The 12,500-nt window shown below is 37.5% G+C and overlaps 1 protein-coding gene across 1 annotated transcript in view; it reads right to left on the minus strand.

Annotated features, from left to right (window-relative positions):
* Nucleotides 1-278: 278 nt before the first annotated feature.
* The window catches only part of LOC129230047 (calumenin-like), a 34,316-nt gene continuing 22,094 nt past the window's right edge, over nt 279-12,500 (minus strand). Inside the window, exons 3-5 of the mRNA XM_054864436.1 lie at nt 11,018-11,330; nt 4,431-4,684; nt 279-1,212 (exon numbers count right to left, since the gene is read on the minus strand). Of these exons, the coding sequence (XP_054720411.1) occupies nt 907-1,212; nt 4,431-4,684; nt 11,018-11,330 (873 nt within the window). The 3' untranslated portion in view covers nt 279-906. The remainder of the gene's footprint in view (nt 1,213-4,430; nt 4,685-11,017; nt 11,331-12,500) is intronic.

Raw genomic sequence — 12,500 nt, forward strand, 5'->3', positions numbered from 1 at the left:
CATGTCTGCAGTAATCTGCTAATTTTGCGAGTCAAAACGTTGATTGCCATTTACTAAATTTTAGAAAATTCTGAGTTTTATAACCCTCACTGACAAAATTGAAAGTTTTAAGTTACAGAGCTGAAGGAAATTTTTGAAAGGCATGTCGTTCAATATAGATAACCGACGAAAAGAATAAAAAGAGTACTCTCTTACACTAGAATCAAACATTTCCACAACAGCAAAGCAGAATTGCCTATTATTAACATTAAAAAGTGAAATTACATACTCGCTTTTATACCGTTGTTTGTATATGGATTTCCAATCCCTTTAATCTTGCAAAGAATATATTTACATGTAAAATCACTTTATTGAACAAAAATACATTCCAATAACAATTGTGCATATCACCAAAAGATTAAGTAGAAAATAATTGTAAAAAGTTGTATACTCTGATCTTAGAAAAAGCTATGTACATCAGATGACCACGTGTAGAAAGTTTACTGTTGGAATGTCGGCAACCACAATAGGAACAAGATCCCACACAGAAACATATTGCTCAAAAAGCATTTACTATTTACAAGAAACTTAAAAAAGTTTAAAACTTGCGAATTGCAAAAAATCACAAATCTAACAGTTATGCAGCACATAATTCTGCCATGAATAACTGATATTTCATCACCCGCTAGGGCTTTATTAAATTATTGAAAAGATCAGTTACTATTTTTACTTCCATCAATGCCCTAATCAATAAATTAAAGGCCAAATCTAAATGCCCTATGTAGTCTATTATAATTTTTTCTGTTTTGATTAACTGGAAGACTTGTTAATGTTTCAGGCATATTGTGCGCATGGAACGAAATCTTGGAAGGCGAAAGATCTTCGGGTTAAGTTCGGCTCGGAAGGTTTCTAACTTGCAGCAGATATTTAGAATTCGTCATGCTGAGAGTTGTCAGATGGATATTCTTGCACCCAGTACTCTGGCGGTAGAAGCGTGAGAAAATATTCGTGGTGCTCTTCGATGTCCTTCCTGCTTAGCCTGGCATCTTGGTCGTGGTCAGCGATGGAGATCAACCTCCAGGCTTCGGCCTCGCTCCTATCGTAGGTGGGCACCACCCATTCCCTCATCTCTGCTTCGTTCAGACTGCCATCTTTGTCACGATCCAGGAAGTCTGTGAAGTGACCTTGTTGTGCAGAAGCCCAGTTAGGATCCTCCTTCTCCTCTCCAGACACCTGAAGCATAAAAACAGTTCGATTACCTCCACGAAATAATTTACAACTTGTTATTGTTATTTCTATTGCATTGATAAATTCAAATCATTCAACTCCACTGTTGGCAAATCTAATTTGTTTAGTCACGAATATTCTTAACAGGCGAGAAAACTTGGAATGTGATTGAGGACGTACGCCGGGATGATTCTAGGAGGCCTGATTGTGCAAAATCCGTTGGCGACAGCGTCTTTGAAGCGCTTCGGCGTCAGAGGAATAGCTTTTGTTTTTATTATAAAGCACTTTCATGCTAAGTCTCGGAATTTCTAAACAAGTAATAAAATAATTGATTAATTGTTGGTACATTCAAATCATTCCACTCCAGGGTTGTCAAATTTGTTCAATCACGATGATCCTTAATTGGCGAGAGAACTTGTTAGGTGTGATTGAGGACATACGCAGGGGTCTAACTGTGCAAATTCCGCTGGCGGCAGTGACTTTGAAGCGCCTTATTAGCGTCAGAAAAAGAATAGTTTCGTTGTTTGTTACAGCTTTTTTATGTTAAGTCTTGGAAGTTCTAAGAAATAACTTTATTTAACAATAATTAGTAATGAAATAAATTATACATAAAAGAAGTAATATTCTAGAGTTCGTGAACTGCGAGAGGGGATAGGAAGCTATTTCGATGTAGTCCAAGGGAGCTGTATGTATATGTATATTTAAAAGCTGGCTCTGAACACATGACTGAAACAAAAATTGGCGGAATGATATCCATCACATCGATAACTAAACTGGCTACAGTTTTACTAACGTTTTATACCGTTCCCCTTGTATTTTATTCGAGTTTTTTCTTTTTTTGAAAGGTATATAGAACATTTTTGATCATCGTTTTGTCAATGTGCCATATGAAATTGAAACTTGCAAATGCAGAAGATGCTGCAAAAAAGATGTGAATTGAACAAAACAGAAACTTGAAAGTACAACAATTCTCTATGGAAGGAATTACATAATTGTGAATTAATTTCCCCCACATTAATCGACTTTGCCCACGCGAATCATACACATTCTTCCCTCTTCTACTCCCGACTGATAAGGATTACTTTTTCCTCTCAAACTTTATACCATTAAACCCGTGCGCGCCTCTGTGTGTGTGTGTGTGTGGATAACGCTATCTCCTCCGGACTGGCAGTGTCAACCAGGTAAACACTGACACCGCTGGATTAGAGGATATCCAGGGGGATGAGATCCCACCCTGCACCCCCTGAACCTTTAGGAGCCGGACATCCAGTCCTGACTCACTGAAAAACACATAAAGACACCTATGAGGAGGAAATTCTTGTAAGTTGTGTAAAAGGAAGTATCCTCTTTTCAATAATCATTTTTTTTCTCATAATTGTGAAACATGAAAATTTAATTATTAAGTCATCTGCGAAAACACCAATTTTTAGATCTTCGCATGGGCGCCCGTATTCAAAATTGTAAGGGGGCGGGGCTCAGATATTTTCCCCATGGTTTAGCAGGATATTTTCCTCAAGCAAACAAATTTCAGGACAGATTAGAGTCAATAAAATTTGACATTTTTAATAACTTATTCATTAATGGCTGGGGAAGAAATTTTTTACATTTTTTGCAAAGAACAAGTACTAAAGGCAATGAAGTTCTAATTTGAGGGAGGGGTGTGCTCGAGCCTCCACTTGTCCCCCTATATGGGCGCCCATGGCTTCGACTAAATATTATTACGGCCCCATAATACAGATTCAGATGATGATTTTTCTTTTCTTTCGGTATGAATAAAAAACTTGGGAAGGTATGGGCTACGGTAGCCTAGAAAAATGGGCGCTGTGCTCGTGATCGCAGTGCTGCGAGTTTCGGCCTCAATCTACCGAAGCAGGTTGAGTTCGTCAACGGTGGCTGGTAAACGTTAAATACGTCGCGGTTATAAAGCCTTCTAGGCGTATGAAAAAGTTGCTGGAGATTCTACCCAAAAAGTTACTTCCAAGGGTGCTTGCGCACTAATTGTGAGTGTCTATAACAGCGTCCAAACTCTTGAGGCAATGAAACCCCTCTATAGTGTTAGACTCAAGGTCAGATGAAGCAATAAACTGGATATCCCAACCCTACTCCTTTACTTTGGGTGACAACATTAATATTTTGTATTGAAAATAACCTCTCATAGTAATTGACTGGAGACACTGCGAGCTAATGTTAATTCATCTTTAGTCAAAAAAGGTCAATAAAAGACATTGCTAGCCCTGGTTTACTGTGAACACGTTGACAAAAACTATACCATGGAGGGACATAAATGAATGTAGTCGCAATAAATAAGATCCCTGTAAATTGTTCCTAGCAATGACAGGCTTCACTATTTAGCAGTAAGTTACCGGCCTTGAGCCTGGGCTAAGACAGAATTATATGCAATACGCCAGACATCCCCGTTATCACATCATGAGACTGCAGTTAAGCTCTTATTAGAACTCATCAGGAATAGTGAATAACCGAGTTGGAGGCAGATGTTGGCACTCGCAGCTTCAATGAGATGAAATCTGCCTCCAGTTTGGTTATTCCCTATTCCAAACTGAGGAGTTTTAATAAGAACGAAACTGCAGTCTCAGGATGTGATAACCGGGCTGTCTTGTGTATGTGTAGTGTAAGTTTTACTAAGCTACTTTTTATTCATTACATAGCAGCCATTTGAAATAGCTAAAAGTTTGCTTTTTAATGTTGCTTGTTTCATTTCAACGCTGAATTATTTTTTTTAAATATGGATAAAAATTGAGTTTTTTTAAAAATGTTTTTCCGCGACTTATTCTGTTAACAAAATAAAATTTTTCAAACAAGAAAATAAGTCATGCATTGTAGCATTCTAGAAATGTTACTTGTCTTCTATTTCAATCTCTTACTTATGCTCCCATTTCAGTTTTACCTCATTTATAGCTTAATTGTGGTTGTATAATTATTTAACAACTGCTGCAATATGCCTTTTTGTATCAAAGAATTACTGAACACTGCATGATTATCTGAATAAGGGCCAGGGAGGCAATCAACGTTTAAGATTCCTTTCTTGCGAACATCGCAACAACTTGACACTCAAAAATTGCTCAAAAGCATAACATCTCACAGTTCAAGACTTATTGCGATTGACACGTACTGTTATGCAGCCCTTAAAGGCACAGGAAGGACTACTGACTTAATCTGCAACCTCAATTGAAGTTATTTTTGCCATTGAGTCTCACCCCACCTACCTTATTCAGGTGTTTCATGTACTCTTCAAGAGAAACTTCCTTGTTTCTGTCCAGATCCATGTCTTCCATGGCTTCCAGCACAGCCACACCCCCTGCCCTCTGGGACTCTTCCGGGTGGATGAAGTCTCGAAACTCTTCCTTGGACAGGCTACCGTCACCGTCCACATCGGCGTTCTTCCAGCGACGCTCTGCGCGACGAATCATATCTTTTAATTCCTTCATTTCTTGAGTCTTTGGTTCACCTTCTTTTAGTGCTGAAAATTGAAAATTGCATTTTACCATTGAAACGTTTTAAAATATATTTTACCATCACTTCACTTCCAAATGAAATGTTCTCAATGATTTAACGGGTATACGAACCGCGAGACTGACGCGCTGCCTACTGAGCTACCGACGAACCATAAACTCATTTGCATACAAATCTCGGAAGTGTAATGTCCGGATGAAGCACTGCATTGTCATTGTTTCAAAATAAAAAATAAAAAACCCCGACTGCGTAAAAACCAAAAAACTAAACAGAAAAATGTATAAGCCCAGTAGTTTAGAATGTTATGAAGTACTACTGAATAACTACACTGTTGAAATAGTTTTATAACCGTACAAAGATAAGACAAATCATAAATTCAAACGCAGAATAGAAGGATCAACAGTCGGGGCTCATTCAAATTTTACGGGGTTCCTTGAATGGGCCCCGCCTTTTGATCCTTCTATTCGGCTTTTAAATTTATGATTTGTCTTATGTGTGTATCGATTATTAAACTCTTTCAATTGTGTAGTTATTCAGTAGTACTTCATAACATTCTAAACTACTGGGCTTAAACATTTTTCTGTTTAGTTTTTTGGTTTTTACGCAGTCTGGTTTTTTTGTTTTTAATAATTTTTTGACACTTTTTAGTTAATTTTCATTGATTTAGTTATGATTATAAGACGGTACACTTCGCAATCTTGTCATTTCATTTAGAGAGTTTGTATCGTGAGGTTTATTAAGTAACTTGCGGTGATCTAAACTACTGATAATTAGTCCCTCTAGGAATCTAACTCTGCTTAAAGCACATGTGCTTGACCTTCGGCAAAAATGCGCTAACTTAAGTCACCCACAGCACAGCTATATAAACAGCCTGTATAACTCATGACGCGAAATCGGAGTCAGTCAAATCTTTCTCTCAAAACAAGAAAGTACATATCGCGAAACTCAGTTCCTTGAATCAAGGCAAAAACAAATACAACATGTTGGAGATGAAATTCGAATTAGTAGATTTTCTTTCCTTTAGTGCTTATTGCACGGGTGTATTTGATGAAGACTACAATCTGAGTGTCTTGCCTATGTTACGCATAATATATTTTTTATTACAGTACAGATTACACTTAAAGAACACATGAAAGAATTACATCAGAAAGAGGGGAAGTACATCCGGAGCAAAGGTGTCTTGACTCGCCGCCTCAAGTAGGACAAGCAATCGCTTAGACCACTCGGCCACTGAGACCCCAATTAGTAGACTTAGTAAACAATAAAAAAATTTGGAAAAAAAATAGAACCGACTTCAAAATTGCTCTAAAAAGTGAAAAATAATTTTATTCTTTAAACACCATCGATAATACTTTGAAACATAATTTTTGAAGTTGGCGCAAAAACGATCGATAAAATCATTCACAGCCATAACTCAACTACAAGTATAAATTTAACCAGGTCCAGTTTCTTCACTACCAAATGCATTACGCATTGATGACAGCATATTTGAGTAACGATATAAATGTTTCGTTCCTAACTTTGGATGATTTTTTGATAAAAATATGAACGAAGCATGGTTACAATGGATTTTACTTTTTGTTTTTGCGCCAACTTCAAAAATGATGTTTAAAAGTATTATCGATGGCGTTTAAAGAATAAAATTATTTTTCACTTTTTAGAGCAATTTTGAAGTCGGTTCTATTTTTTTCAAAATTTTTTTTATTTCATTCTTTTTAGTGTAAATGTAGATATTTCAGTAAAAGTAAGAAGTTACCTAGTAAGAAGTTCGGCCCTATATCACTGTTTTGCTTTAGAAAAGCCTTTATTCAAAATTATCCTTACAATTACTATTAATGTTACTCTTATATGGCACCAAACTTTTATAACAATGAGTTTCATGTTGTCGCGTAGATGAAGATAGCGAAGCCAATGTGAAAGCCAAATGAAGCGATAATACTCAAGCGACTTGGAAAGATACGGAAATTAATAGAACATTCGAGAAAATACGGGAAACAGTAGAAACGAAATTTTAGTAAAATTCACTTTGTCCTAGTCGGGATTTGAACCCAGGTTGCTCGTGTGGGAGGCGAGAATTCTACCACTGAGCCACCGTTATCCACGGATGAAAAGTGCGAAGTTCGCTACAATTTAATAGGGAAATTGCATAAAGTTTACTGTTTTTTGCCCATAACTTTTTTTCTAAAGAACAAATATGGTCAAACAAAGTAATGGGACCTAAGTTGAGCCATCCCCTATCCATCAAAAAAGAATCATCAAAATCGGTTCACTAGGTGAGACGCTATGAGTGGACAAACAAAAAAATACATACGGTATGAACTGATAACCGCCTCCTTTTTGAAGTCTGTTAAAAAATTTAGGAAGTGAAAACTACCTGCATTTGTCGCACGCAGGTATCGTGCGACACCCAGCTTGCGCCGATCCCAAACTGACAAAATGGCAACTGGTTTTTCAAATGGTTTTTTTGATTACTGTCATGTATTTAGTGACACTCCCAAGGTTAAGACATATCGATTGACGTAAAAATTACCAAAATTGGCCAAGGCGTTTAACCTGTAGAACGCCATAGGAACAGACATACAGACTGATAAACACATCACTCTCCTTTGCGTCGCGCATGAGCAGTCGGGTAAAAAGTTTTTTTTTATTCTAAACACATTTAACACATTTCCGATCATTTTTCTGCTTTTCAAAACAGTTTATTTTCTGTAAAATGTTGTAAACTAAAAAAAATTCCATGTGCGCCGCACCAGCTCTATCCGCCACATCGGCAATTTAAACTTTTTTCTCGTAAGTGCCGCGGCGCTTACGTACGAAACTACGGTATAGTTTTGGAATCCTTGTGTGCATTGGGCTATTAAGGGACCAAAGGCAGATGGGGAACTTTCTCCTAGTAGGATCTGTCATCTTCATAAAATACTACTTTTGCTACTAGATTTATTGCACTTTTTTGTCCCCGCCCTCAGAGCATTTCCAAGGAGCAGCGAATTGCTAGTTTTTCCTTCATTTTCAGAAATTTGGGTATCTTATTGATTTCTTGACTGGACAGCTTAAGAAAAGAAAGGTCCTACCAATGTATGATCTGCAGTAGAGATATTATTCCCAAAACATATGTGAGCTTACTACTGCAAAGATATCTGCAAAAAGAAGCTTAGTTTTAAAATTTTTAAATTTGGATTAGGTCTTAGCATCTATAGGATCACATAATTGGCACGAAAATTAGTTCCTTGTAACCTTAAAGCACACTTGTAAGTATTTTCTTATGAAAAAAGGTTCTTTTTTAGAATTCGGACAATCCCCCCCCCCCCCCCCGCTTCCTTTCTTTTACGTGATAGACAATTAGCTTGCAGATACTTTTGAGTTGCGTGCGCAGATACTTCATGCTTTTATCCGACTCTGGCGGCCACAGATAGGGAAAACCGAGAATACTTGGATTTAACAGGAATTGAAAGAAAGAAACGGAGAGAATCCCTAGCTGCTTTTATAGGATCGGCAGTTATTTTTACATTTTCCTTTAATATGACATACTGCTAAGAAACTCGGTAAATCTCGAAATTCTTGTGTCATTCAAAGATTCGTCGAAGGGACGGGGGGGGGGATTAATGACAAGAAAAAAACCAAGGAAAAATAACTTTTTGCTCTGACTGTATGCTGCTCCCTTAGTGTAAGATAAGTGCTTTAGTTTCATCTAAGGCTTGATTTGTCATTGTAAAACAGGGCTGAATATGTTCCTGTTAATCAGAATTACGATTTTTTTCGGGTGTTATTGCCGAAATTCAGTATTGTCTTATGTTTTTTACCCACATCTCGAAACTTGTCTTGTTTCATGATTTTTAACAACTGTAGTTAAGAATCCTGCACCGAGTTGTTTAGATCAGTGGTTCCCAATCTGGAGGTGGTCGCCTCATTAAAAGAAAATGGAGGGAGTAAAGCCTTTCATTCATGAAACCAAGACCCCAAGTCAAGTGATAGATTTTGCAAAGCATTTGAAGTAATCTGGTTCCTTTCGCTTGTTTCACGCTAAACGTGCCAACCATTCGTCGTTGTCGAGTCATGTGACGTGGGGTATTTGGGTCAGGTTTTGCTAAGCCAATTATTGGACTTGCTCCCTCCATTTTAATTCCTGCTCTAAGGATCGCCTCTGCAGGGTGATTTGCATCCTCAGAGGGACAATGAAATCGTGGTGAGCAATGAGGATTAAAAAGAATCTTAAAGCTAGTAGACACGGAAATTTAAAATGTTTACGAAACATATCGTTAGGAGTTCCCCAGATAAAGATCTCCCAAATCCCAATTTGAAAAAGATAATGAATTAATGAAAAATTCTCTTGTTTTTGCAAAGTACGTCAATGATCTCAGTTGAGTATTTTCTCAGTTCTGTTTGGGAAGTGGAGGGGAATGTACGAAAAGATCTTTTTTTTTGAGTAATCACGATTGCTTATTGCGTTCATTTCACAGGCCTTGGTGTTGGGTTCCTTTTTCATCTTGGACCAGGGACACCAGCTCCACCGGCCTCTGCGGACGCGGCTCCGAGCACTGCCTCCTGGAATTCGTTTCTCCTGGTCGATGGCGTCCATGCCCTACACACACATGCCTTTACATAGATATACACACGCCTACGTGCATACACAGGTATACGCACACACACAAGCCGGCACATGCACGCACGCTTGCACACACACAATACACACGTAACCGCCCAGGAGGAGGGGTAGACTTGGGGGACAGGAACTGTTTGTAGAAGCCATAGTCCCCAATGAGTAGGGCCCTGTAGCAACCCGTGATTGCGAAAAACATAATTTGAAATCAAAATTTCAGAATTCAAGGTTTTTTTTAAAGTTTAAGGATGACTGAATCAAATGGTCCAAGACTATTTTCAGCAATTTCGATTCTCACTTTGCGTCAACTTATGTTTTCGGGGGGGGGGGGGGATAGGTGTCAGTCAACATCCAATGGGTAGTTACGGTTCAAATATGGTTCAGAATAACTGGTTTAGATTTGTTAATGGAATTTACATTAAAGTTTTTCTAAAGAAAAAATAGACATCAGAACTATAATTTTCGAAGCATGGTGATTCGAACTCACAACCATCTAACCAACTGAACCATTTCGTGATGCTATGCATTTAATTTATGCGCAATAAAAACAGATACGTCGTTTTTCGATAAAGCGACTCAAATATTAATTTTTATTTTTCGCCGAAAGTGGCGGGAAAAAAATCTTCAAAAATTTGCTTTCACACTTTGAGAAATAATATGAGAAACAGATTATCTCGCCAAAATTTGCAGCCTGCGAGAAACTAGTTTCCTCGCAAACCTAAAATCGGGATCATCGGCCCTGCGAAATGCGGTCAAGGTTCGCGACCTCTCTTCTAACACACTTTTGTTGCGGGGAATCCTACTTTCGATCCGCGGGGAAAACAGTTGTCATCCGATACGGAGCTAATCACCTGAAGGCGAAAATCCGTACGGAATTGATAATGAAGCCGAATGTCTTGCGTCACGTGTTTCTCGAAGAAAAGTGACGTAACACTTTTCTCGACTTTCAGCATTTAAAATCAAGGATTTCTTAAAGCAGAACTAAAAGAAGTTTCTTCAAACGTTAGTTTTAAAAATGGTATTTAAAATGCAGAAGGGGAAAATCTGTACACTTTAAAACAAGTGATTTTTATGTTAAAAACAATTTATCCGCAGGGAGACTTAAAACTTTAAATTTATTTTACCGAACAACGATCAAGTTTTATAAAAGATTATGAAATAAATGTGATGAACCAAACTGTAGAAAAATGTTGGAGTACAATATTTTAACTGCAAGAACTTTTACAAATCAAAATTTCCTAGACATGTGTCTAAAAATATAATATTTTAGAAGAATGCAATTTTTTAAAAAATGTTTCTCGAATTTAATGCGGTGTAGACCTAATTTTTCTTTTCCTACAAATAAGATGAATCATTTTTCTTCAAATTTTTTGCTACAGGTACTTCTTAAGGTATTTTGTAGTAATTTAAGTATTTTATTACTTCTAAGGTGCACGCAGTGCTATAGTTGGGGTGGGAGGAGACTGCCCAATCCAATTTTTGGTATATTGTAAAACCAACACAAATTCAACTAGTGTCAAGCCATCTTCATTTTGAAAAAATTTGCTTTTCGAGTTAAAATTGGTATAAAGTGACCGTTTTTGGCTTCGAAAAATTCATCGACAATGCAAGTGCCCAATAAAAAGAGTTGGTTCGTTACAGAGTTTTTTTTTCCCAACTATACCATTGGATACACGGATATCTTACTTCATTTTATTATTTAGCCTTTGTTACGTTTCACTTGCTTGCAAGTTCAAAACTTACCCTCATCGGGATACGTAAGATTGAGATACCTCTCCCACGTGACGACTTGCTTTCGCTCGGGATAGTATCCCTCCCAGGACAACACATCCTCAGTCTGCGGACCGTAGTAGGCCCACTGCCTGTTCACGTTATCCTGAATCACTTTCTCCTGAAGAACACCAAGCCAGTTCTTGAGTTCATCTGAAGTGACGTAACCATCGTTGTCCTTGTCGATGTTCTCGTCCACGACCTTCAGCAACAGCTGCTTCACTTCTTCTGCTGACAACTGCCTATATTCTTCAGATGACGTCGCGGCACTCGAGTCTTGGGACTCCTTGACAAAAAGAAAGGAAAATACTTTGTGTAGTAAACAGTTGACCTATAAACTAACATGATACAGCTGGATTATTTAGTAAGTAGAAAAACTGCTTTTTTAACACGTGCACTACTTACAAGAAAATAATATCACCAGTGTGCCAACCTGAAACTCAACATTGTATACATACAAACACGAAGCAGTGAGAAGCAAAGGGATGAAAATGCCAAAACTGAAAGTTTCCAGATAACTAGTGTAATGTTGAGAACCTCTTCTATTGTGGGGCAAGAGATGATACTAATCAGTCTGGTTGGTGTTTCTGTACAGCAAGACTAAAGAAATGATATGTATATTGTATATGCATTTAAAACTTCTGAGCATCAATATGCAATAAAGGTCATGGTTGAATCGTTTTGAATAGTTGCCCCATAGTGCCATATACTGACGTAAAGTAATTGTTGAAGTGCCCAATATTTCTGTTTTTAACATTCTGGAAATATTCTCGTGACTTGAGTCTTGTGGTCCCTGGGTCCAAACCCCTCCATCTAAGTCCAAAACTAAATTCCCATAAAAAACAATTTGTTCAACAAAAGATTGTTCTAAAGATAGTTTCTCAAAGAATCGATTTTAGGCGTTAAGAGAATCAACATGACTGCCTATGTCATCGAATTCGCTGCTTCGATATTTTCAAGTAACACAATTTGCTATTTTTAGCACGGACACCCTCCTTGACGAATTTCTTGCTACACTTCTGACCGGTAATATCCATGACAGTAAGTGTTAACAGATCAGCAAACATTCGTTACGATTATAACTTCACACCAATTTCTATCTCTTCATATATTCATGTTTGAGTGACTTATTTTACTTGCTACCATAGTCCGTTGGTTAAGAGACGTCATTTCTTTTAAACGATATCATAAGCTAACGTCCCAAGATTGTATATTAAGCGGCTAAGAAATGCAAAGAGCCCAAAGGTCTAATACTTTTAATAAGAGACGAATTTAAAGCAACAGGTTTTCCGACCGTTCACCAGGACTATTTATAGTTTTCTGAAACGTTAATCCTTTTAAGAAACAGTTTGATTTCAGGAAAAATGTAAGTTTTCACTTTTAGACAGAATAAAAGTGAAAAACTTATTTTAGCATCTCATTTCATGTCCGATTAACTCATAAAATCGGTTTTACT

Source organism: Uloborus diversus, chromosome 1 (genome assembly GCF_026930045.1).
Source record: "Uloborus diversus isolate 005 chromosome 1, Udiv.v.3.1, whole genome shotgun sequence".
Lineage (NCBI taxonomy): Eukaryota > Metazoa > Arthropoda > Arachnida > Araneae > Uloboridae > Uloborus > Uloborus diversus.